Source organism: Coregonus clupeaformis, chromosome 17 (assembly GCF_020615455.1).
Source record: "Coregonus clupeaformis isolate EN_2021a chromosome 17, ASM2061545v1, whole genome shotgun sequence".
NCBI lineage: Eukaryota > Metazoa > Chordata > Actinopteri > Salmoniformes > Salmonidae > Coregonus > Coregonus clupeaformis.
The window spans coordinates 60,241,255-60,267,540 of NC_059208.1; the positions used below are offsets into that span (position 1 = coordinate 60,241,255).

Here is a 26,286-nt window from a genome sequence, read left to right on the forward strand (position 1 = left end):
ATGACTTTGTGGCTGCGCCAGCTAGTGACCACTCTGCAGAGTGATGCCTGCCAACCTGCGTGTCACAGACCAACCATCAGGAAGTAAATTACATTTTAGTCATTTAGCAGACACTCTTAGCCAGAGCGACTTACAGTTAGTGAGCACATACATTTTTCATACTGGCCCCCAGTGGGAAACGAACCCACAAGCGCCATGCTCTACCAACTGAGCTACAGGGGGACATACACATGAGTGCCAGGAACGAGCAGTAGGTTGAGGAGAGGAGAGGGGAGGGGGAGGGGGAGGAGGGGAGAGGGAGGAGAGGGAGGAGGAGGGGAGGGGAGGAGGAGGAGAGGAGAGGGAGAGGAGAGGAGGAGAGGAGAGGAGAGGAGAGGAGAGGAGAGGAGAGGAGAGAGAGGGAGGGAGGGGGAGGGAGGGGAGGGGAGGGAGAGGGAGGGAGGGAGGAGAGGGAGAGGGAGAGAGGAGAGGAGAGGAGAGGAGAGGGAGAGGGAGGGAGGAGGAGGGGAGAGGGAGGGAGGGGAGGAGGAGGGAGGGAGGGGAGGGAGGGAGGGGGGAGGAGAGGGAGAGGAGAGGAGAGAGAGAGGAGAGGAGAGGAGAGGAGAGGAGAGGAGAGGAGAGGAGAGGAGAGGAGAGGAGAGGAGAGGAGAGGAGAGGGGAGGTAGGAGGGTGAGTCGGTAGTGTAACTGAGAGCTCTTCTGCCCAAAAACAGTAGAGGTGTGTGTGTTCCTCTGTGTGTGTGTGTGTGTGTGTATGTGTGTGTGTGTTATTGTCCGTCTGTGTGTGTGTGTGTGTGTGTGTGTGTGTGTGTGTGTGTGTGTGTGTGTTCTTGTTTTGTGTGTTTTACAATGACAGCACTTCTCCACCATATGGTCACTGTGTCAGAGCTGGCGGTCACAGGGGGGTGAGGTAAGCCTCTCCATTTAAATCTCAATCTCTCTCTCTCCCTCTCTTTCAATTAAATTCAATTCAATTTAAGGGCTTTATTGGCATGGGAAACGTGTGTTAACATTGCCAAAGCAAGTGAAGTAGATAGTAAACAAAAGTGAAATAAACAATAAATATTAACAGTAAACATTACACTCAGAAGTTTCAAAAGAATAAAGACATTTCAAATGTCATATTATGTATATATACAGTGTTGTTACAATGTGCAAATAGTTAAAGTACAAATGGGAAAGTTAATAAACATAAATATGGGTTGTATTTACAATGGTGTTTGTTCTTCACTGGTTGCCCTTTTCTTGTGGCAACAGGTCACAAATATTGCTGCTGTGATTCCACACTGTAGTATTTCACCCAGTAGATAAGGGAGTTTATCAAAATTGGGTTTGTTTTTGAATTCTTTGTGGATCTCTGTAATCTGAGAGAAATATGTCTTTAATATGGTCATACATTTGGCAGGAAGTTAGGAAGTGCAGCTCAGTTTCCACCTCATTTTGTGGGCAGTGTGCACATAGCCTGTCTTCTCTTGAGAGCCAGGTCTGCCTACGGCGGCCTTTCTCAATAGCAAGGCTATGCTCACTGAGTCTGTACATCAGGGTTCTTCAATTCCGGTCCTGGAGGGCCGAAACACTTCTGTTTTTTATTTCTACCTGGTAGTTAATTGCACTCACCTGGTGTCCCATGTCTGAATTAGCCCCTGATTAGAAGGAGAGGATGAAAAACAGAGGTGTTTCGGCCCTCCAGGACCGGAATTGAAGAACCCTGCTGTACATAGTCAAAGCTTTCCTTAAATTTGGGTCAGTCACAGTGGTCAGAAATTCTGAGCACTAGCGGGTATCGACCTAATTCTGCTCTACATTATTTGGTGTTTTCCGTTGTACACTGAGGATCTTTTTGCAGAGGATATTAATTTCGATCAATCGATTTTGATAATTAGCGGGTATTTTGCAGAGGATATCAATTTCGATCAATCAATTTTGATAATTAGCGGGTATTTTGCAGAGGATATCAATTTCGATCAATCGATTTGGATAATTAGCGGGTATTTTGCAGAGGATATCAATTTCGATCAATCGATTTTGATAATTAGCGGGTATTTTGCAGAGGATATCAATTTCGATCAATCGATTTTGATAATTAGCGGGTATTTTGCAGAGGATATCAATTTCGATCAATCGATTTTGATAATTAGCGGGTATCGGCCTAATTCTGCTCTGCATGCATTATTTGGTGTTTTTCGTTGTACACGGAGGATATTTGTGCAGAATTCTGCATGCAGAGTCTCAATTTGGTGTTTGTCCCATTTTGTGAATTATTGGTTGGTGAGCGGACCCCAGACCTCACAACCATAAAGGAAAATGGGTTCTATAACTGATTCAAGTATTTTTAGCCAGATCCTAATTGGTATGTTGAATTTTATGTTCCATTTGATGGCATAGAAGGCCCTTCTTGCCTTGTCTCTCAGATCATTCACAGCTTTGTGGAAGTTACCTGTGGCGCTGATGTTTAGGCCAAGGTATTTATAGTTTTTTGTGTGCTCTAAGGAAACGGTGTCTAAACGGTGTCTAGATGTATATTTGTGGTCCTGGCAACTGGACCTTTTTTGGAACACCATTATTTTTGTCTTACTGAGATTTACTGTCAGGGCCCAAGTCTGACAGAATCTGTGCAGAAGATCTAGGTGCTGCTGTAGGCCCTCCTTGGTTGGTGACAGAAGCACCAGATCATCAGCAAACAGTAGACATTTGACTTCAGATTCTAGTAGGGTGAGGCTGGGTGCTGCAGACTGTTCTAGTGCCCTCGCCAATTCGTTTAAATTTATGTTGAAGATTTTTTACCACACACACTCTCTCTCTCTCTCTCTCTCTCTCTCTCTCTCTCTCTCTCTCTCTCTCTCTCTCTCTTCTCTCTCTCTCTGTCTCGCTCTCTCTCTGTCTCTCTCTCTCTCCACTCTTTCTCTCTCTCTCTCTCTCTCTCCACCCCTCTCTCTCTCTCTCTCTGTCTCACTCTCTCTCTTTCTCTCTCTTCTCCCCTTACCTACCTCCCTCCCATATCTCTCTCCATCTACTTGTGGAAGTATCTTAGCATTGCTACCAACATTCACTAAACACAGTTCTGGTATTGTAACTAGCAGGAGTAAACATGACATGTGAGTGTGCGTGTGTATGTATATATATATATGTGTGTGGATGTGTTTAACTATACTTGTGGGGACCAGAAGTCCCCACAAGAATAGTAAACCAAGAAAAATTCGGCCAACTGGGGACATTTTGTTGGTCCCCACAAGGTCAAATGCTATTTCTATGGGGTTTAGGGTTAAGGTTAGAATTAGTGTTAGGGTTAGAATTAGGTTTAGGGTTGGGAGATAGGGTTAGTTTTAGGGTTAGGGTTAGGAACTAGGTTTAGGTTTAGGGTACGGGTTAGGGTTAGGGTAAGGGTACGGGTTAGGTTTCGGGTTAGGATTTTGAATGGGACTGAATTGTATGTCCCCACAAGGTTAGCTGCGCGAGACTGTGTGTGTGTGTGTGTGTATGTGATGTGAATACACTTCACTGGCTTTGTGCTCCATTTTCTTTAGAAAATGTGATGGGATGCCAGGGCAAGGAAGTGCAGCCTGGTGGAATTAGGGCAACTTCTCTCCTCTCCACTCCAGACACGCAGGTGACTCCCATGCCAACCCACAGGACAGGACGGTTCAGAGTGACCCACTAACCCTCTCTCCTGCCACACACGTACAAACCCTCCGGAGCATAAATCTCTGCATGGGGACGACAGCACTGAAAGCCTTGTTTAGAACAGAACACAAGGGTTGAGACTGTGGGGGAGAGAGAATTGAGACTGGGGGGGAGAGGGTTGAGACTGGGGGGGAGAGAGGGTTTAAACTGTGGGGGAGAGAGGGTTGAGACTGTGGGGGAGAGAGGGTTGAGACTGTGTGGGAGAGAGGGTTGAGACTGGGGGAGAGAGGGTTGAGTGTTGGGGAGAGGGTTGAAACTGTGGGGGAGAGAGGATTGAGACTGTGGGGGGAGAGAGGGTTGAAACTGTGGGGGAGAGAGGGTTGAGACTGGGGGGAGAGAGGATTTAAACTGTGGGGGGAGAGAGGGTTGAGACTGTGGGGGAGAGAGGGTTGAGACTGTGTGGGAGAGAGGGTTGAGACTGGGGGGAGAGAGGGTTGAGTGTTGGGGAGAGGGTTGAAACTGTGGGGGAGAGAGGATTGAGACTGTGGGGGAGAGAGGGTTGAGACTGGGGGAGAGAGGATTTAAACTGTGGGGGGAGAGAGGGTTGAGACTGTGGGGGAGAGAGGGTTGAGACTGTGTGGGAGAGAGAGTTGAGACTGGGGGGAGAGAGGGTTGAGTGTTGGGGAGAGAGGGTTGAGACTGTGTGGGAGAGAGGGTTGAGACTGTGTGGGAGAGAGGGTTGAAACTGTGGGGGAGAGAGGATTGAGACTGTGGGGGAGAGAGGGTTGAAACTGTGGGGGAGAGAGGATGAAACTGTGGGGGGAGAGGGTTGAGACTGGGGGAGAGAGGGTTGAGACTGGGGGGGGGAGGGTTGAGACTGGGAGGGAGAGAGGGTTGAAACTGTGGGGGAGAGAGGGTTGAGACTGTGGGGGAGAGAGGGTTGAAACTGTGGGGGAGAGAGGGTTGAGACTGTGGGGGGAGAGAGGGTTGAAACTGTGGGGGGAGAGAGGGTTGAGACTGTGGGGGAGAGAGGGTTGAAACTGGGGGGAGAGAGGGTTGAAACTGTGGGGGAGAGGGTTGAGACTGGGGGGGTGAGAGGGTTGAAACTGGGGGGAGAGGGTTGAGACTGGGGGGTGAGAGAGGGTTGAAACTGTGGGGGAGAGAGGGTTGAGACTGGGGGGAGAGAGGATTTAAACTGTGGGGGAGAGAGGGTTGAGACTGTGGGGGAGAGAGGGTTGAAACTGTGGGGGAGAGAGGGTTGAGACTGTGGGGGAGAGAGGGTTGAAACTGGGGGGAGAGAGGGTTGAAACTGTGGGGGGAGAGGGTTGAGACTGGGGGGTGAGAGAGGGTTGAAACTGGGGGGGGAGAGGGTTGAGACTGGGGGGGAGAGAGGGTTGAAACTGTGGGGGAGAGAGGGTTGAGACTGGGGGGAGAGAGGATTTAAACTGTGGGGGAGAGAGGGTTGAGACTGTGGGGGGAGAGAGGGTTGAAACTGTGGGGGGAGAGGGTTGAGACTGGGGGGAGAGGGTTGAGACTGGGGGGAGAGAGGGTTGAAACTGGGGGGAGAGAGGGTTGAGACTGGGGGAGAGAGGGTTGAGACTGGGGGGAGAGGGTTGAAACTGGGGGAGAGAGGGTTGAGACTGGGGGGAGAGAGGGTTGAAACTGGGGGGAGAGAGGGTTGAGACTGGGGGGAGAGAGGGTTGAGACTGGGGGAGAGAGGGTTGAGACTGGGGGAGAGAGGGTTGAAACTGGGGGGAGAGAGGGTTGAGACTGGGGGGAGAGAGGGTTGAGACTGGGGGGAGAGAGGGTTGAGACTGGGGGGAGAGAGGGTTGAGACTGGGGAGAGAGAGGGTTGAGACTGGGGGAGAGAGGGTTGAAACTGGGGGGAGAGAGGGTTGAAACTGGGGGGAGAGGGTTGAGACTGGGGGGAGAGAGGGTTGAGACTGTGGGGGAGAGGTTTGAGACTGGGGGGGAGAGGGTTGAGACTGGGGGAGAGAGGTTTGAATTAAGAGAAGAAGGGAATAGAAACTGAAGAGATAGAATAGAAAGGGGATAAAGGAATTTCAGAGAGAGTGAATGAGAGAAAGAAACAGGAAGAGAAAACAATGGACCCCCAACCTCCCAGAGACACCTCTACCAGGCTGGTATGTTTATCCCTGTCCCCCAGAAAAACCTCTACCAGGCTGGTATGTTTATCCCTGTCCCCCAGAAAAACCTCTACCAGGCTGGTATGTTTATCCCTGTCCCCCAGAAAAACCTCTACCAGGCTGGTATGTTTATCCCTGTCCCCCAGAAAAACCTCTACCAGGCTGGTATGTTTATCCCTGTCCCCCAGAAAAACCTCTATCAGGCTGGTATGTTTATCCCTGTCCCTAGATAAACGTCAAAACTCGCCGGTTAAGTTCGGGTAAGGGTTAAAAATGTAGGCATTCATTCCGACCGGGATTGAACCTGTGGTCCTCGGAGCCGAAGCGCGTGCAGATTAAGGCCGTCCTCTATCCCCATCCACAACACCCTAGCAAGTTGCGAGCCTACTAGATGGTAATAGGTGCTCACGCTGCCCCTAGTGGATGGTATTGAAGGCATCTCCTGACATCCTGGGGACCTGGACAAACGTTGAATACTGAAGTTGATTTGGTGTGATCTCGCTGGCTAGCTACCAATGTAAATAAGAATTTACCTACAGCTCCCCATACTGTGAAGCTTTGTAGCTATCTTTCTGCTGTGCTGAGGTATTCTTGGACCCTGAATGTAAAAAGTACCACCATTCTTTGAGGCAGACAAAAGCATGTATAAAATTAGATTTACATAGGCGTTCCTCTCAGACCAGGGATGTCTGAAAGGCACACAATATATCTGAAACAGGCAAAAGGCATCTATGGAAAACAGAGAGAGGAAAGATGAGAGGAAAGAGAGGAAAGATTAAATAGAATGCCTTCCAGGACTTGAAGAGAGGGAGGAGAAGAGAGAGAGGAGAAGGAGAAGAGAGAGAGAGAGAGAGAGAGAGAGAGAGAGAGAGAGAGAGAGAGAGAGAGAGAGAGAGAGAGAGAGAGAGAGAGAGATGAAATCTCTGACCTAGCACTAAAGGTGAAAGATTACAAGCAGAGGAAGGAGGGAACAAGTAAGGGACAGAAGTGTATCAAGTACAGTGTTACCCAACAAGGAGATGAGAAAGAGAGGAGACTGAGGCCATAGGAAGGAAGGAAGGAAGGAAGGAAGGAAGGAAGGAAGGAAGGAAGGAAGGAAGGAAGGAAGGAAGGAAGGAAGGAAGGAAGGAAGGAAGGAAGGAAGGAAGGAAGGAAGGAAGGAAGGAAGGAAGGAAGGAAGGAAGGAAGGAACAAAGTAGGAGATGGAGCAATATTTTAACCAGGCCGGTTAAACAACTTCATCCATAAGAATAATGTACTGTGTTGACCTTACTGGTTGAGCTGCAGGGGCCTAGCCCCACTGCTGCAACAACTCAAAAACACCCCATCAACTACAATGCAACAACATTGAAACTGACCTTGCTGGTTGAGCTGCAGGGTGCTCTTGCTCCACTGCGACAGCCCCACGATGGCCACCATCTTTGCTCCAAGGCTGGATCGTCTCTTCTTGTTCGCGGCCAGCGTTCCCACCTCTCCCGGCCCGCCGCCGCTCCCGGGGCTCTTCTCCAGGCTGTACATGGCTCCCGAGATACTGGAGGACCGGACAACGTTCCCCGCCGTTGCCGCCCTCATCGCAGAGAGACCGGACATGCCGCCGTGGCCGGGACTGGGCACCTCGACAGAGCTGCTAAGCATCATGGCTACTGGGCAGGAGGGGGACAGACGAGGGGCTGGAGGGTGTAGAGAGAGGAGAGAGGAGAGAGGGGTTGAGTTTGGAAAGAAGAAGAAGAAGAAGAAGAAGAAGAAGAAGAAGAAGAAGAAGAAGAAGAAGAAGAAGAAGAAGAAGAAGAAGAAGAAGAAGAAGAAGAAGAAGAAGAAGAAGAAGAAGGAAGAAGAAGAAGAAGAAGAAGAAGAAGAAGAAGAAAGAGAAGAAGAAGAAGAAGAAGAAGAAGAAGAAGAAGAAGAAGAAGAAGAAGAAGAAGAAGAAGAAGAAGAAGAAGAAGAAGAAGAAGAAGAAGAAGAAGAAGAAGAAGAAGAAGAAGAAGAAGGAGAAGATACTAGACATTTGTTTTCAGCTTTTACCCCTCTGATACACAAACACACATTATGTTGGAGGGGCTGGAGCAGAGGGGAGAGAGGGGTTAGATGTTGGCTCTCAACAGAATATCAACCGTTGATATTTCAGCGGTTCTATAAATGGACAGGGTGGGGGTAGATCTGTAGATGGACAGGGTGGGGGTAGATCTGTAAATGGACAGGGTGGGGGTAGATCTGTAAATGGACAGGGTGGGGGTAGATCTGTAAATGGACAGGGTGGGGGTAGATCTGTAAATGGACAGGGTGGGGGTAGATCTGTAAATGGACAGGGTGGGGGTAGATCTGTAAATGGACAGGGTGGGGGTAGATCTGTAAATGGACAGGGTGGGGGTAGATTTGAAGGATGAGGTAATTCTACAAAGTCAACAAGACTACATTTGATGAATATAATATATATTTTTTTTATGTTTGCTGATATCAGAAACCCTTTCGTTGCATCATCAATGTCCCAAAAACAAACAAAAACTGACAAATAAAGTGTATATGTAACTGTTCATATGAGTTAGTATAGGCTCTGAGAGAACACACACACACACACAGACAAACAGATCAGAACTGTACCAACATCCACACCATACACACACTTTGTTGAGGGGACACAAACACACTTTGCCCTGCTAAGTTCGAGACCTTAGAAATCATCCTCCTTCCACCTCTCTCTCTCTCTCTCTCTCTCTCTCTCTCTCTCTCTCTCTCTCTCTCTCTCTCTCTCTCTCTCTCTCTCTCTCTCTCCCTCTCTGTCTCCCTCTCCCTCTCTCTCTCTCTCTCTCTCTCTCTCTCTCTCTCTCTCTCTCTCTCTCTCTCTCTCTCTCTCTCTCTCTCCTCTCTTTCTCTCTCTCTCTCCTCTCCCTCTCTTCTCTCCCTCTCTCTCCCTCTCTCTCTCTCTCTCTCTCTCTCTCTCTCTCTCTCTCTCTCTCTCTCTCTCTCTCTCTCTCTCTCTCTCTCTCTCTCTCTCTCTCTCTCTCTCTCTCTCTCTCTCTCTCTCTCTCTCTCTCTCTCTCTCTCTCTCTCTCTCTCTCTCTCTCTCTCTCTCTCTCTCTCTCTCTCTCTCTCTCTCTCTCTCTCTCTCTCCCTCTCTCTCTCCCTCTGTCTCTTTATTGGTATGACATAACAATGTACATATTGCCAAAGCTTACCTTGAAGAATTACAATATTAACATAATTTAAATAATAATCATCAATATTGTCAACGGGACAACAGTAACAACAATAATCAAGAGTTAAAATACCCATACATTGAACAATAACAATAACAGTGGCATAGAGGACATGTGCAGGTTGGTTGGTCTGTCAGACACTGTCCCTCATCTTATGGCAGGCAGCAATGTAGTGCGCTGCCAACCCACAGCTCTCTGCGTCCTCCCCCAACAGGACAGGCAGCCTATCCTGCCAACCCACAGCTCTATGCGTCCTCCCCCAACAGGATGGGAAGCCTATTCTCATCAGAGAGGCCTTTGAAACCTTGAATAATTGTTTCAAATTAGGGGAAATTACACTAATTTTTATTTTTATTTTTAAATTTTGTCAGGAAATGCAGCTCCGTCTCAGGTTCTGCTGTGGTGCGGTGGTTGCACAGCCTTTCCTCTACAGGGAGCCAGGTTTTCCTGTGTCTACCCTTCTCAATGGCAAGGCTGGGCTCACTGAGCCTGTACTTTGTCAAGGTTTTTCTAATGTTCTGATCAGTAACCATGGTCAAATTGTTTGCCACGGTGTGCTGTCAATTTAGGGCCAGATAGCACTGCGTTTTGCTTTGTGCTTGTGTTTCCCAATAAGTAATGTAGTTTTGTTTTATTCTGATTGATTGGTTGTTCTGGTTCTGAGGATTCAGTGTGTTAGAACAGGTTTGTGAACTCAACCCCAGGACCAGCTGGATCTCTCTCTCTCTGTGTCACTCTCTGTCACTCTCTCTCTGTCACTCTCTCTCTCTCAATTCAATTCAATTTCAATTTAAGGGCTTTATTGGCATGGGAAACGTGTGTTAACATTGCCAAAGCAAGTGAAGTAGATAGTAAACAAAAGTGAAATAAACAATAAATATTAACAGTAAACATTACACTCAGAAGTTTCAAAAGAATAAAGACATTTCAAATGTCATATTATGTATATATACAGTGTTGTAACAATGTGCAAATAGTTAAAGTACAAATGGGAAAATAAATAAACATAAATATGGGTTGTATTTACAATGGTGTTTGTTCTTCACTGGTTGCCCTTTTCTTGTGGCAACAGGTCACAAATCTTGCAGCTGTGATGGCACACTGTGGTTTTTCACCCAGTAGATAAGGGAGTTTATCAAAATTGGGTTTGTTTTCGAATTCTTTGTGGATCTCTGTAATCTGAGGGAAATATGTGTCTCTAATATGGTCAAATCAAATCAAATCAAATCCATTTTAATTGTCACATGCGCCGAATACAACAGGTGCAGACATTACAGTGAAATGCTTACTTACAGCCCTTAACCAACAGTGCATTTATTTTTAACAAAAAAAGTAAAAATAAAAAACAACAACAAAAAAAGTGTTGAGAAAAAAAGAGCAGAAGTAAAATAAAATAACAGTAGGGAGGCTATATACACAGGGGGGTACCGGTGCAGAGTCAATGTGCGGGGGCACCGGCTAGTTGAGGTAGTTGAAGTAATATGTACATGTGGGTAGAGTTAAAGTGACTATGCATAAATAATTAACAGAGTAGCAGCAGAGTAAAAAGGATGGGGTGGGGGGGCAGTGCAAATAGTCAAGGTAGCCATGATTAGCTGTTCAGGAGTTGAGAAGTATTTTAGACCTAGACTTGGCACTCCGGTACCGCTTGCCGTGCGGTAGCAGGGAGAACAGTCTATGACTAGGGTGGCTGGAGTCTTTGACAATTTTGAGGGCCTTTCTCTGACACCGCCTGGTATAGAGGTCCTAGATGGCAGGAAGCTTGGCCCCAGTGATGTACTGGGCCGTACGCACTACCCTCTGTAGTGCCTTGCGGTCGGAGGCCAAGCAGTTGCCATACCAGGCGGTGATGCAACCAGTCAGGATACTCTCGATGGTGCAGCTGTATAATTTTTTGAGGATCTGAGGACCAATGCCAAATCTTTTCAGTCTCCTGAGGGGGAATAGGCTTTGTCGTGCCCTCTTCACGACTGTCTTGGTGTGTTTGGACCATGATAGTTTGTTGGTGATGTGGACACCAAGGAACTTGAAGCTCTCAACCTGTTCCACTACAGCCCCGTCGATGAGAATGGGGGCGTGCTCAGTCCTCTTTTTTTTCCTGTAGTCCACAATCATCTCCTTTGTCTTGGTCACGTTGAGGGAGAGGTTGTTGTCCTGGCACCACACGGCCAGGTCTCTGACCTCCTCCCTATAGGCTGTCTCATCGTTGTCGGTGATCAGGCCTACCACTGTTGTGTCGTCGGCAAACTTAATGATGGTGTTGGAGTCGTGCCTGGCCATGCAGTCATGGGTGAACAGAGAGTACAGGAGGGGACTGAGCACGCACCCCTGAGGGGCCCCGTGTTGAGGATCAGTGTGGCAGATGTGTTGTTACCTACCCTTACCACCTGGGGGCGGCCCGTCAGGAAGTCCAGGATCCAGTTGCAGAGGGAGGTGTTTAGTCCCAGGATCCTTAGCTTAGTGATGAGCTTAGAGGGCACTATGGTGTTGAATGCTGAGCTGTAGTCAATTAATAGCATTCTCACGTAGGTGTTCCTCTTGTCCAGGTGGGAAAGGGCAGTGTGGAGTGCAATAGAGATTGCATCATCTGTGGATCTGTTGGGGCGGTATGCAAATTGGAGTGGGTCTAGGGTTTCTGGGATAATGCTGTTGATATGAGCCATGACCAGCCTTTCAAAGCACTTCATGGCTACAGACGTCAGTGCTACGGGTCGGTAGTCATTTAGGCAGGTTATCTTAGAGTCCTTGGGCACGGGGACTATGGTGGTCTGCTTGAAACATGTTGGTATTACAGACTCAGTCAGGGACATGTTGAAAATGTCAGTGAAGACACTTGCCAGTTGGTCAGCACATGCTCGGAGTACACGTCCTGGTAATCCATCTGGCCCTGCGGCCTTGTGAATGTTGACCTGCTTAAAAGTCTTACTCACATCGGCTACGGAGAGCGTGATCACATAGTCATCCGGAACAGCTGGTGCTCTCATGCATGCTTCAGTGTTGCTTGCCTCGAAGCGAGCATAGAAGTGGTTTAGCTCGTCTGGTAGGCTTGTGTCACTGGGCAGCTCGCGGCTGTGCTTCCCTTTGTAGTCTGTAATAGTTTTCAAGCCCTGCCATACATTTGGCAGGAGGTTAGGAAGTGCAGCTCAGTTTCCACCTCATTTTGTGGGCAGTGTGCACATAGCCTGTCTTCTCTCTCTCTCTCTCTTTCTCTTTCTCTCTCTCTCTCTCTCTCTCTCTCTCTCTCTCTCTCTCTCTCTCTCTCTCTCTCTCTCTCTCTCTCTCTCTCTCTCTCTCTCTCTCTCTCTCTCTCTCTCTCGCTCTGTCTCTCTCTCTCTCTCTCTCTCTCTCTCTCTCTCTCTCTCTCTCTCTCTCTCTCTCTCTCTCTCTCTCTCTCTCTCTCTCTCTCTCTCTCTCTCTCTCTCTCTCTCTCTCTCTCTCTCTCTCTCTCTCTCTCTCTCTCTCTCTCTCTCTCTCTCTCTCTCTCTCTCTCTCTCTCTCTCTCTCTCTCTCTCTCTCTCTCTCTCTGTCTCATATCAGCATCAGTAAATCATGGAGGGAAGGAGGATGGAACTAATAGATGTGTCCCGAATGGCACCCTATTCCCTATATAGTGCACTACTTTAGACCAGAGAATGGCACCCTATTCCCTATATAGTGCACTACTTTAGACCAGAGAATGGCACCCTATTCCCTATATAGTGCACTACTTTAGACCAGAGAATGGCACCCTATTCCCTATATAGTGCACTACTTTAGACCAGAGAATGGCACCCTATTCCCTATATAGTGCACTACTTTAGACCAGAGAATGGCACCCTATTCCCTATATAGTGCACTACTTTAGACCAGAGAATGGCACCCTATTCCCTATATAGTGCACTACTTTAGACCAGAGAATGGCACCCTATTCCCTATATAGTGCACTACTTTAGACCAGAGAATGGCACCCTATTCCCTATATAGTGCACTACTTTAGACCAGAGAATGGCACCCTATTCCCTATATAGTGCACTACTTTAGACCAGAGAATGGCACCCTATTCCCTATATAGTGCACTACTTTAGACCAGAGAATGGCACCCTATTCCCTATATAGTGCACTACTTTAGACCAGAGAATGGCACCCTATTCCCTATATAGTGCACTACTTTAGACCAGAGAATGGCACCCTATTCCCTATATAGTGCACTACTTTAGACTCAGAGAATGGCACCCTATTCCCTATATAGTGCACTACTTTAGACCAGAGAATGGCACCCTATTCCTATATAGTGCACTACTTTAGACCAGAGAATGGCACCCTATTCCCTACATAGTGCACTACTTTAGACCAGAGAATGGCACCCTATTCCCTATATAGTGCACTACTTTACACCAGAGAATGGCACCCTATTCCCTATATAGTGCACTACTTTACACCAGAGAATGGCACCCTATTCCCTATATAGTGCACTACTTTAGACCAGAGAATGGCACCCTATTCCCTATATAGTGCACTACTTTAGACCAGAGAATGGCACCCTATTCCCTATATAGTGCACTACTTTAGACCAGAGAATGGCACCCTATTCCCTATATAGTGCACTACTTTAGACCAGAGAATGGCACCCTATTCCCTATATAGTGCACTACTTTAGACCAGAGAATGGCACCCTATTCCCTATATAGTGCACTACTTTAGACCAGAGAATGGCACCCTATTCCCTATATAGTGCACTACTTTAGACCAGAGAATGGCACCCTATTCCCTATATAGTGCACTACTTTAGACCAGAGAATGGCACCCTATTCCCTATATAGTGCACTACTTTAGACCAGAGAATGGCACCCTATTCCCTATATAGTGCACTACTTTAGACCAGAGAATGGCACCTATTCCCTATATAGTGCACTACTTTAGACCAGAGAATGGCACCCTATTCCCTATATAGTGCACTACTTTAGACCAGAGAATGGCACCCTATTCCCTATATAGTGCACTACTTTAGACCAGAGAATGGCACCCTATTCCCTATATAGTGCACTACTTTAGACCAGAGAATGGCACCCTATTCCCTATATAGTGCACTACTTTAGACCAGAGAATGGCACCCTATTCCCTACATAGTGCACTACTTTAGACCAGAGAATGGCACCCTATTCCCTATATAGTGCACTACTTTACACCAGAGAATGGCACCCTATTCCCTATATAGTGCACTACTTTACACCAGAGAATGGCACCCTATTCCCTATATAGTGCACTACTTTGACCAAAACACTATGGGCCCTGGTCAAAATTACAGCACTATATGAGGAAAAGTGTGCCATTTGAACAAACAAACCAGTGTAATGTCATCCCCTATATGAAATATGAACTCCATGCACTCACCTCCATATTACGTGTCTTTGTTCTGCTGCTGGGGATATAGACACCCACTACTTTAGTCAAAGGTCAACCTGCCTCAAACCTCAGCTAGATTAATGTGATGAGTGAAGAGGGAAGCGTGTGAGTCGCTGGTCGGCTAAATACAATGGTTGAGAATTGAGGAGAGTCAAAAAGTTCACGATTGTACATTTACTGGACTGACTTCTGTTTTGGAGAGAGGGAGAGAGAGAGAGAGAGAGAGAGAGAGAGAGAGAGAGAGAGAGAGAGAGAGAGAGAGAGAGACAACAACAACAACAACACAACTAGACCCAACCAAATCATGAGAAAACAAAAAGAGAATTACTTGACACATTGGAAAGAACAAACAAAAAAACAGAGCAAACTAGAATGCTATTTGGCCCTAAACAGAGAGTACACAGTGGCAGAATACTTGACCACTGTGACTGACCCAAACTTAAGGAAAGCTTTGACTATGTACAGACTCAGTGAGCATAGCCTTGCTATTGAGAAAGGCCGCCGTAGGCAGACCTGGCTCTCAAGAGAAGACAGGCTATGTGCACACTGCCCACAAAATGAGGTGGAAACTGAGCTGCACTTCCTAACCTCGTGCCAAATGTATGACCATATTAGAGACACATATTTCCCTCAGATTACAGCGATCCACAAAGAATTCGAAAACAAACCCAATTTTGATAAACTCCCTTATCTACTGGGTGAAAAACCTCAGTGTGCCATCACAGCTGCAATATTTGTGACCTGTTGCCACAAGAAAAGGGCAACCAGTGAAGAACAAACACCATTGTAAATACAACCCATATTTATGTTTATTTATTTTCCCATTTGTACTTTAACTATTTGCACATTGTTACAACACTGTATATATACATAATATGACATTTGAAATGTCTTTATTCTTTTGAAACTTCTGAGTGTAATGTTTACTGTTAATATTTATTGTTTATTTCACTTTTGTTTACTATCTACTTCACTTGCTTTGGCAATGTTAACACACGTTTCCCATGCCAATAAAGCCCTTAAATTGAAATTGAATTGAATTGAGAGAGAGAGAGGGAGAGAGAGAGAGAGAGAGAGAGAGAGATAGAGAGAGAGAGAGAGAGAGAGAGAGAGAGAGAGAGAGAGAGCGAGAGAGAGAGAGAGAGAGAGAAGAGAGAGAGAGAGAGAGAGAGAGAGAGCGAGTGAGAGAGAGAGAGAGAGAGAGAGACAGAGGGGGGGCAAGCTGCAGCTCTCAAGTGCATCAATGTTTTCCAACCTCCCCCTCCTCCTCCAACCTCCCCCTCCTCCTCCAACCTCCCCTCCTCCTCCAACCTCCCCCTCCTCCTCAACCTCCCTCCTCCTCCAACCTCCCTCCTCCTCCAACCTCCCCTCCTCCTCCAACCTCCCCCTCCTCCTCCAACCTCCCCCTCCTCCTCCAACCTTCCCCTCCTCCTCCAACCTCCCCCTCCTCCTCCAACCTCTCCCACTCCTCCTCCTCCAACCTCCCCTCCTCCTCCAACCTCCCCTCCTCCTCCAACCTCCCCTCCTCCTCCAACCTCCCCCTCCTCCTCCAACCTTCCCCCTCCTCCTCCAACCTCCCCTCCTCCTCCTCCAACTCCTCCTCCTCCCAACCTTCCCTCCTCCTCCAACCTCCCTCCTCCTCCAACCTTCCCCTCCTCCTCCAACCTCCCCCTCCTCCTCCAACCTCCCCCTCCTCTCCAACCTCCCCTCCTCCTCCAACCTTCCTCCTCCTCCCAACCTCCCCCTCCTCTCCAACCTCCCCTCCTCCTCCAACCTCCTCCTCCTCCCAACCTCCCTCCTCCTCCTCCAACCTCCCCCTCCTCCTCCTCCAACCTCCCCTCCTCCTCCTCCAACCTCCCCCTCCTCCTCCAACCTCCTCCTCCTCCAACCTCCTCCTCCTCAAACCTCCCCCTCCTCCTCCAACCTTCCCCTCCTCCTCCTCCAACCTCCCCCTCCTCCTCCAACCTCCCCCTCCTCCTCCTCCAACCTCCCCTCCCTCCTCCTCCAACCTCCCCTCCTCCTCCAACCTTCCCCCTCCTCCTCAACCTCTCCTCCTCCTCCAACCTCCCCTCCTCCTCCAACCTTCCCCTCCTCCTCCAACCTCCCCCTCCTCCTCCAACCTCCCCTCCTCCTCCAAACTCCCCTCCTCCTCCAACCTTCCCTCCTCCTCCAACCTCCCCCTCCTCCTCCAACCTCCCCCTCCTCCTCCAACCTCCTCCTCCTCCAACCTCCCTCCTCCTCCAACCTCCTCCTCCTCCAACCTTCCCCTCCTCCTCAACCTCCCCTCCTCCTCCAACCTCCCCCTCCTCCTCAACCTCCCCCTCCTCCTCCAACCTTCCCCTCCTCCTCAACCTCCCCCTCCTCCTCAACCTCCTCCTCCTCCAACCTCCCCTCCTCCTCCAACCTCCCCTCCTCCTCCAACCTCCCCCTCCTCCTCCAACCTCCTCCTCCTCCTCCAACCTCCCCCTCCTCCTCCAACCTCCCCTCCTCCTCCAACCTCCCCTCCTCCTCCTCCAACCTCCCCCTCCTCCTCCAACCTTCCCCTCCTCCTCCAACCTCCCCTCCTCCTCCAACCTCCCCCTCCTCCAACCTCCCCCTCCTCCTCCAACCTCCCCCTCCTCCTCCAACCTCCCCCTCCTCCTCCAACCTCCCCCTCCTCCTCCAACCTTCCCCTCCTCCTCCAACCTCCCCTCCTCCTCCAACCTCCCCTCCTCCTCCAACCTCCCCCTCCTCCTCCAACCTCCTCCTCCTCCAACCTCCCCCTCCTCCTCAACCTCCTCCTCCTCCCCAACCTCCCCCTCCTCCTCAACCTCCTCCTCCTCCTCCAACCTCCCCCTCCTCCTCCAACCTCCCCTCCTCCTCCAACCTCCCCTCCTCCTCCTCAACCTCCCCCTCCTCCTCCAACCTCCCCTCCTCCTCCAACCTTCCCCTCCTCCTCCAACCTCCCCTCCTCCTCCACCCTCCCCCTCCTCCTCCTCCAACCTCCCCCTCCTCCTCCAACCTCCCTCCTCCTCCTCCAACCTCCCCCTCCTCCTCCAACCTCCCCCTCCTCCTCCAACCTCCCCCTCCTCCTCCAACCTCCCCCTCCTCCTCCTCCAACCTCCCCCTCCTCCTCCAACCTCCCCACCCTCCTCCTCCAACCTCCTCCTCCTCCTCCAACTCCTCCTCCTCCAACCTCCCCCCTCCTCCTCAACCTCCCCTCCTCCTCCAACCTCCTCCCAACCTCCCTCCTCCTCCAACCTCCCCCTCCTCCTCAACCTCCCCCTCCTCCTCCAACTCCTCCTCCTCCAACCTCCCCCTCCTCCTCCCAACCTCCCCTCCTCCTCCAACCTCCCCTCCTCCTCCAACCTCCCCCTCCTCCTCCAACCTCCCCCTCCTCCTCCTCCAACCTCCCCCTCCTCCTCCAACCTCCCCCTCCTCCTCCAACCTCCCCTCCTCCTCCAACCTCCCCCTCCTCCTCAACCTCCCCCTCCTCCTCCTCCAACCTCCTCCTCCAACCTCCCCTCCTCCTCCAAATCCCTCCTCCTCCAACCTCCCCTCCTCCTCAACCTCCTCCTCCTCCAACTCCCCTCCTCCTCCAACCTCCCCTCCTCCTCCAACCTCCCCCCTCCTCCTCCAACCTCCCCCCTCCTCCTCCAACCTTCCCCCCTCCTCCAACCTCCCCCTCCTCCTCCTCCAACCTCCCCTCCTCCTCCAACCTTCCCCTCCTCCTCCAACCTCCCCTCCTCCTCCTCCAACCTCCTCCTCCAACCTCCCCCTCCTCCTCAACCTCCCCCTCCTTCTCCAACCTCCCCTCCTCCTCCAACTCCCCTCCTCCTCCAACCTCCCCTCCTCCTCCTCAACCTCCCCCTCCTCCTCCAACCTTCCCCTCCTCCTCCAACCTCTCCCTCCTCCTCCAACCTCCCCCTCCCTCCTCCTCAACCTCCCTCCTCCTCCAACCTCCCCTCCTCCTCCAACCTCCCCCTCCTCCTCCAACCTCCCTCCTCCTCCAACCTCCCCCCCCTCCTCCTCCTCCAACCTCCTCCTCCTCCAACCTCCCTCCTCCTCCAACCTCCCCCTCCTCCTCCAACCTCCCTCCTCCTCCAACCTCCCCCTCCTCCTCCAACCTCCCCTCCTCCTCCAACCTCCTCCTCCTCTCAACCTCCTCCTCCTCCAACCTCCCCCTCCTCCTCCTCCAACCTCCTCCTCCTCCAACCTCCCCCTCCTCCTCAACCTCCCCCTCCTCCTCAACCTCCCCCTCCTCCTCCAACCTCCCCCTCCTCCTCCTCCAACCTCCCCTCCTCCTCCAACCTCCCTCCTCCTCCAACCCCCCCTCCTCCTCCAACCTTCCCCTCCTCATCCAACATTCCCCTCCTCCTCCAACCTCCCCCTCCTCCTCCAACCTCCCCCTCCTCCTCCAACCTCCCCCCTCCTCCTCCAACCTCCCCTCCTCCTCCTCAACCTCCCCCTCCTCCTCCAACCTCCCCCTCCTCCTCCAACCTCCCCTCCTCCAACCCCCCTCCTCCTCCAACCTCCCCCTCCTCCTCCAACCTCCCCTCCTCCTCCAACTCCCCCCTCCTCCTCCAACCTCCTCCTCCTCCTCCAACCTCCCTCTCCTCTCAACCTCCCCTCCTCCTCAACCTCCCCCTCCTCCTCCTCCAACCTCCTCCTCCTCCTCCAACCTCTCCTCCTCCTCCAACCTCCCCTCCTCCTCCAACCTCCCCCCTCCTCCTCCAACCTCCCCTCCTCCTCCAACCTCCCCTCCTCCTCCTCCAACCTCCCCCTCCTCCTCCTCCAACCTCCCCCTCCTCCTCCAACCTCCCCCTCCTCCTCCAACCTCCCCCTCCTCCTCCAACCAAACCCTCCTCCTTCAACCTTCCCCTCCTCATCCAACCTTCCCCTCCTCCTCCAACCTCCCCCTCCTCCTCCAACCTCCCCCTCCTCCTCCAACCTCCCTCCTCCTCCAACCTCCCCCTCCTCCTCCAACCTTCCCTCCTCCTCCCAAACACCCCTCCTCCTCCAACCTTCCCCTCCTCCTCCAACCGTCCCCTCCTCCTCCAACCTTCCCCTCCTCCTCCAACCTTCCCCTCCTCCTCCAACCTCCCCTCCTCCTCCAACCTCCCCTCCTCCTCCTCCACCCTCCCCCTCCTCCTCCAACCTCCTCCTCCTCTCCAACCTCCCCTCCTCCTCCAACCTCCCCCCTCCTCCTCCTCCAACCTCCCCCTCCTCCTCCAACCTCCTCCTCCTCCTCCAACCTCCCACTCCTCCTCCAACCTTCCCCTCCTCGCAAGTAAACACATTACTCTGCTTATCTTAATTGGTGTAAGGTCAAAATCGAAGTCAGCATACGCTGATTAAAACCCCTGATTTTCTGAGTAATCTTTAGAATTATTAGGACATGTGAACATCTTAAATCGGCGTTCCAGCGCTGTATTTGATCTGCGCATGTGTCAGTGCCAGCACCAGCAGTGAAAGCCTCCCTCTTAAGTACGAGTGAAGTGAGTTCGGAAAAACTGAAAGTATGCATCATCTTACAAACGTTATATCTTTCAAAAACGGCGCGGTAGAAAGTACTATCAACACATACTGAAACGCTCAGGTTATAGACAGAAGCACGCTACATGGCAGACCAATCCAAACTCATCTCCCAGCATTTCCAGCCCATCCATTATCTCAGCCAATCATGACTAGCGGGAAGGTCCCTGTCTTTTTCTGTGGCTAAACCAATTAGGCTGGTAATTTAACAATTTAATTTGTATTTATGGATGGAATACAAGTTTGTTATTAAGGCACATGAAAGTTCACATGTTCCAGAAGGCATTTCTGCAACAACAAAAAAAACGCATTCTGATAAGAAATAAATGTTTCCGTTCAAATGCCTCTCCTGTGAAGTAGTGACGTGTGAGACATACGCCTAGTTTCCTGAAACGAGTCACAAATACTTTTCACATACAAACTTTATACGTCTGAACTTCTGGCAGACAGAAAATGGAGCAGGATGTGGAAGACAGAAAGAGAAGAAAGGAAGAGATGTGGCTCAACTCCTCCCCTCTGTTCTCCTTCTCTATCTTTCACTCGCGTCTCTTTCTTCTCCCTCCCTCCCTCTCTGGCTCTCACACCCTTCTCTCCGGAGAGGGGAGGAGATGCCTGTACTTCACAGAGTAAGCGAGCAACAAATGGCTGCCGCAGCGATGGCTGCCCTGGCGATGGATGCCGTAGTGATAGTTGTGGTGGTGATTGCTATAGCTGCTTTAGCAACAGAGGTACAACAGTGTTGTTGAGATAAAATATAGGGAACATAGAGGTACAACACACACATATAGTATCAAGATGACTACCCTACACCCAATCCTAACATTAACCGTTACGGGGAGGAAAACATACAGTATCAGACTCTAGATCAGTGGTTAAGGGTAACTACCTAGGGTCGAAGATATCTTCACACGCAAACACACACACACACACTATCTTGCTCTCTCTCTATCTCTCTCTCACTAGGTTGAAGACATTTTCAACCTAGCTACCGTCTCCCCTATGAAGACATTTTCAACCTAGCTACCGTCTCCCCTATGAAGATATTTTCAACCTAGCTACCGTCTCCCCTATGAAGATATCTTCAACCTAGCTACCGTCTCCCCTATGAAGACATTTTCAACCTAGCTACCGTCTCCCCTATGAAGATATCTTCAACCTAGCTACCGTCTCCCCTATGAAGATATCTTCAACCTAGCTACCGTCTCCCCTATGAAGATATCTTCAACCTAGCTACCGTCTCCCCTATGAAGATATCTTCAACCTAGCTACCGTCTCCCCTATGAAGATATCTTCAACCTAGCTACCGTCTCCCCTATGAAAATATCTTCAACCTAGCTACCGTCTCCCCTATGAAGATATCTTCAACCTAGCTACCGTCTCCCCTATGAAGATATCTTCAACCTAGCTACCTTCTCCCCTATGAAGATAACTTCATCCTGGCTATCATTCTCTCCTATGAAGAGATAGCTTCAACCTAGCAACCTTCTCCCCTATGAAGATATTTTTAACCTAGCTAACTTCTCCAAAATGAAGATATTTTCAATTTAGCTACCTCCAAAATGAAGATATTTCAACCTAGATACCTTCTCCCCTAGAATAGATCTTCAACCTAGCTTTTTTCTCCTCTATTAAGATATTGTCAACCTAGCTACCTTCCCCCCTATGAATATATATTCAACCATACTACATTATCCCCTATGAAGATAACTTCAACCTATCAACCTTCTCCCCTATGAAGATAACTTCAACCTAGCCAACTACACCCCTAGAAGAGATCTTAAACCTATCAACCTTCTCCCCTATGAAGATAACTTCAACCTAGCCAACTTCACCCTTAGAAGATATTTTTAACCTAGCTACCTTCTCCTCTATTAAGATATTTTCAACCATACTACATTATCCCCTATGAAGATATCTTCAACCTAACTATCTTCTCCCCTATGAAAATATGTTCAATCTAGCTACCTTCTCCCTTATGAAGAGGTCTTCAACCTAGCATCCTTCTCCCCTATGAAGATATTTTCAACCTATCTATCTTCTCCCCTTTGAAGAAATTTAAAACCTAGCTAATTTCTCCCATATGAAGATATCTTCAACCTAGATACCTTCTCCCCTATGAAGAGATCTTCAACCTAGCTACCTTCTCCCCTATGAAGGTATCTTCAACCTCATTACCTTCTCCCCTATGAAAATATTTTCAATCTAGCTACCTTCTCCCCTATGAAGAGATCTTCAAACTAGCAAATTTCTCCCCTATGAAGAGACTTTCAATCTAGCTACCCACTCCCCTATAAGTAGAGGGAGGAGAAAGGACCTCAGCTATAGGCTATCGATTTTCATTTGGATGTGAGACATGTCCCTGTGTGTGTGAGAGTGTGTCTGTGTATCCCTCCCTCTATCCCTCCCTCTATCCCTCCCTCTATCCCCCCTCTATCCCCCCTCTATCCCTCCCTCTATCCCCCCCTCTATCCCTCCCTCTATCCCTCCCTCTATCCCCCTCTATCCCTCCCTCTATCCCTCCCTCTATCCCCCCTCTATCCCTCCCTCTATCCCCTCCCTCTATCCCTCCCTCTATCCCGCCCTCTATCCCCCCTCTATCCCTCCCTCTATCGCTCCCTCTATCCCTCCCTCTATCCCTCTATCCCTCCCTCTATCCCTCCCTCTATCCCTCCCTCTATCCCTCCTTCTATCCCCCCTCTATCCCTCCCTCTATCGCTCCCTCTATCCCTCCCTCTATCCCTCTATCCATCCCTCTATCCATCCCTCTATCCCTCCCTCTATCCCTCCCTCTATCCCCCCTCTATCCCTCCCTCTATCCCCCCTCTATCCCTCCCTCTATCCCTCCCTCTATCCCCCTCTATCCCTCCCTCTATCCCTCCCTCTATCCCCCCCTCTATCCCTCCCTCTATCCCCCCTCTATCCCTCCCTCTATCCCTCCCTCTATCCCTCCCTCTATCCCTCCCTCTATCCCCCCTCTATCCCTCCCTCTATCCCTCCCTCTATCCCCCCTCTATCCCTCCCTCTATCCCTCCCTCTATCCCTCCCTCTATCCCTCCCTCTATCCCCCCCTCTATCCCTCCCTCTATCGCTCCCTCTATCCCTCCCTCTATCCCTCTATCCCTCCCTCTATCCCTCCCTCTATCCCTCCCTCTATCCCCCCTCTATCCCTCCCTCTATCCCTCCCTCTATCCCTCCCTCTATCCCTCCCTATATCCCCCCTCTATCCCTCCCTCTATCCCTCCCTCTATCCCTCCCTCTATCCCTCCCTCTATCCCTCCCTCTATCCCTCTATCCATCCCTCTATCCATCCCTCTATTCCTCCCTCTATCCCTCCCTCTATCCCTCCCTCTATCCCTCCCTCTATCCCCCCTCTATCCCTCCCTCTATCCCTCTATCCCTCCCTCTATCCCCCCTCTATCCCCCTCTATCCCTCCCTCTATCCCCCCCTCTATCCATCCCTCTATCCCTCCCTCTATCCCTCCCTCTATCCCCCCTCTATCCCTCCCTCTATCGCTCCCTCTATCCCTCCCCTCTATCCCTCTATCCCTCCCTCTATCCCTCCCTCTATCCCTCCCTCTATCCCCCTCTATCCCTCCCTCTATCCCTCCCTCTATCCTCCCTCTATCCCTCCCTATATCCCCCTCTATCCCTCCCTCTATCCCTCCCTCTATCCCCTCCCTCTATCCCTCCCTCTATCCCTCCCTCTATCCCTCTATCCATCCCTCTATCCATCCCTCTATCCATCCCTCTATCCCTCCCTCTATCCCTCCCTCTATCCCTCCCTCTATCCCTCCCTCTATCCCCCTCTATCCCTCCCTCTATCCCTCTATCCCTCCCTCTATCCCCCTCTATCCCTCCCTCTATCCCTCCCTCTATCCCCCCTCTATCCCTCCCTCTATCCCTCCCTCTATCCCCCCTCTATCCCTCCTCTATCCCTCCCTCTATCCCTCCCTCTATATCCCCTTACCTCCCCGGTCCCTAAATTAAACAGACAACCGGTGTTAACTAGATTACTAATGCATTCATTATATCAATGTAAGACATTATTCTGGTGAGCACTACTTTATTCAGTCTTCTGGGGCAACAAGTTATGACAGAAGAGAAGCTGCATGTATCAAACTATAGTTTACAACAAATGGCCTACCAAATGTCGGAAATTATAAGCAGAAACTTATTTTAAATAATAGTAAAATAATTATAGTAGGCTAAATTACTATGGAATAATTATGGTGGATCGAACTGCGCAGGTAGCCTACTTTTTGAAGTGATTTGTTTGACAATCAGATGAAAACATCACACAACACCCACGATATGCGAAACTGAGTCAGTGCAGACTGCAAAAACAACAGTAAACGGGATAAGATGTTTACGTGCCACAGTATCCCGTCTTAGATCAGCATATCCCAGTCATCTTATCCGGGTTTCTCATAACCTGGATACAAGCTTTTTCGGGTTATTGTAAACGGGATATGATGTTTATACGCATCAACTCAAAAACAGAATACTTGAGTATCCCGAATAATAAAATAATATTGGTGGGCATGTAAACACGGTCAACAAAATTTTACATTTTTGTCATTTAGCAGACGCTCTTATCCAGAGCGACTTACAGGAGCAATTAGGGTTAAGTGCCTTGCTTAAGGGCACATCGACAGATTTTTCACCTAGTCGGCTCGGGGATTAGAACCAGCGACCTTTCGGTTAGTGGCACAACGCTCTTACCCACTAAGCTACCTGCCGCCCCCAGACTGGCATATTTCCTTTTTATGGTTTGAGTGCAAGTACCTGCTGAACTCTATAGTATTTTTTTCTCTCTCGCCGCCATTCATTCAAGCCTGAGCGCAAAATAACCTTCATAATGCTGGTCCTGCGACAGACTGTAAAAAACACACTTCAGGGGGCAGGATGTGGGAGAGGAGAAATGTAATGAAACACTGGATATATGGCGGGAGGAGATGGAGAGATGGAGGGTTAAGATATGAGTGTTATTTATGTTTCTGAAGGGATGTTGGTCAAAACCACTGCTGCAGAAACCTGGCGTAGTTCATTATTAAACGTTTGGGAGCAGAAACCTGGTGTCGTTCATTATTAAACGTTTGGGAGCAGAAACCTGGTGTCGTTCATTATTAAACGTTTGGGAGCAGAAACCTGGCGTCGTTCATTATTAAACGTTTGGGAGCAGAAACCTGGCGTCATTCATTATTAAATGTTTGGGAGCAGAAACCTGGCGTCGTTCATTATTAAACGTTTGGGAGCAGAAACCTGGCGTAGTTCATTATTAAACGTTTGGGAGCAGAAACCTGGCGTCGTTCATTATTAAACGTTTGGGAGCAGAAACCTGGCGTCGTTCATTATTAAACGTTTGGGAGCAGAAACCTGGTGTTGTTCATTATTAAACGTTTGGGACCAGAAACCTGGTGTCGTTCATTATTAAACGTTTGGGAGCAGAAACCTGGCGTAGTTCATTATTAAACGTTTGGGAGCAGAAACCTGGCGTCGTTCATTATTAAACGTTTGGGAGCAGAAACCTGGCGTCGTTCATTATTAAACGTTTGGGAGCAGAAACCTGGTGTTGTTCATTATTAAACGTTTGGGACCAGAAACCTGGTGTCGTTCATTATTAAACGTTTGGGAGGAGAAACCTGGCGTAGTTCATTATTAAATGTTTGGGAGCAGAAACCTGCCGTCGTTTATTATTAAACGTTTGGGAGCAGAAACCTGGCGTCGTTCATTATTAAATGTTTGGGAGCAGAAACCTGGCGTCGTTCATTATTAAACGTTTGGGAGCAGAAACCTGGCGTCGTTCATTATTAAACGTTTGGGAGCAGAAACCTGGCGTAGTTCATTATTAAACGTTTGGGAGCAGAAACCTGGCGTCGTTCATTATTAAACGTTTGGGAGCAGAAACCTGCCGTTGTTCTAGTTCTCCATCTCTTTTCCTAGGTAAAGAGAGACAGAGAGAAAGATCCACAAACTCAGTACTGGAGAGATGGAGGGTTGAAGATAACACTGATATGTACCTGAAGGGACTTGTATGTAGAGTATAGATGTCTGGCGAAGACCCAGAGTATGTTGTTGCATTAAACCTTCTGTAGGCCTAGTTTTACTCCTTTCTTTATATGGGTATGATTCTCTCCACTGACACCCAGATATGTAGAAGGAGAGAGGGAGATAGGGAGGGAGGGAGGGAGATAGGGAGGGAGGGAGGGAGATAGGGAGGGAGGGAGGGAGATAGGGAGATAGGGAGGGAGATAGGGAGGGAGGGAGGGAGGGAGGGAGGGAGGGAGGGAGGGAGGGAGGGAGGGAGGGAGCCGGATGAGAAATTGAGGCCTATTTAGAGTGAACTCTAGTTACATGTACATTAGGAACTACTGGGACGGAGGTTTATGATACTCATGGTCTGTGTCCCAAATGGCACCCTATACCCTA

At 49.7% G+C, this 26,286-nt stretch overlaps 1 protein-coding gene across 1 annotated transcript in view; it reads right to left on the reverse strand.

Annotated features, from left to right (window-relative positions):
* Positions 1–26,286, reverse strand: part of LOC121586866 (regulating synaptic membrane exocytosis protein 3-like) — an 84,601-nt gene that overhangs the window by 50,631 nt on the left and 7,684 nt on the right. Inside the window, exon 2 of the mRNA XM_045226448.1 lies at positions 7,126–7,437. Coding sequence (XP_045082383.1) covers positions 7,126–7,405 — 280 coding nt within the window. The 5' untranslated portion in view covers positions 7,406–7,437. The remainder of the gene's footprint in view (positions 1–7,125; positions 7,438–26,286) is intronic.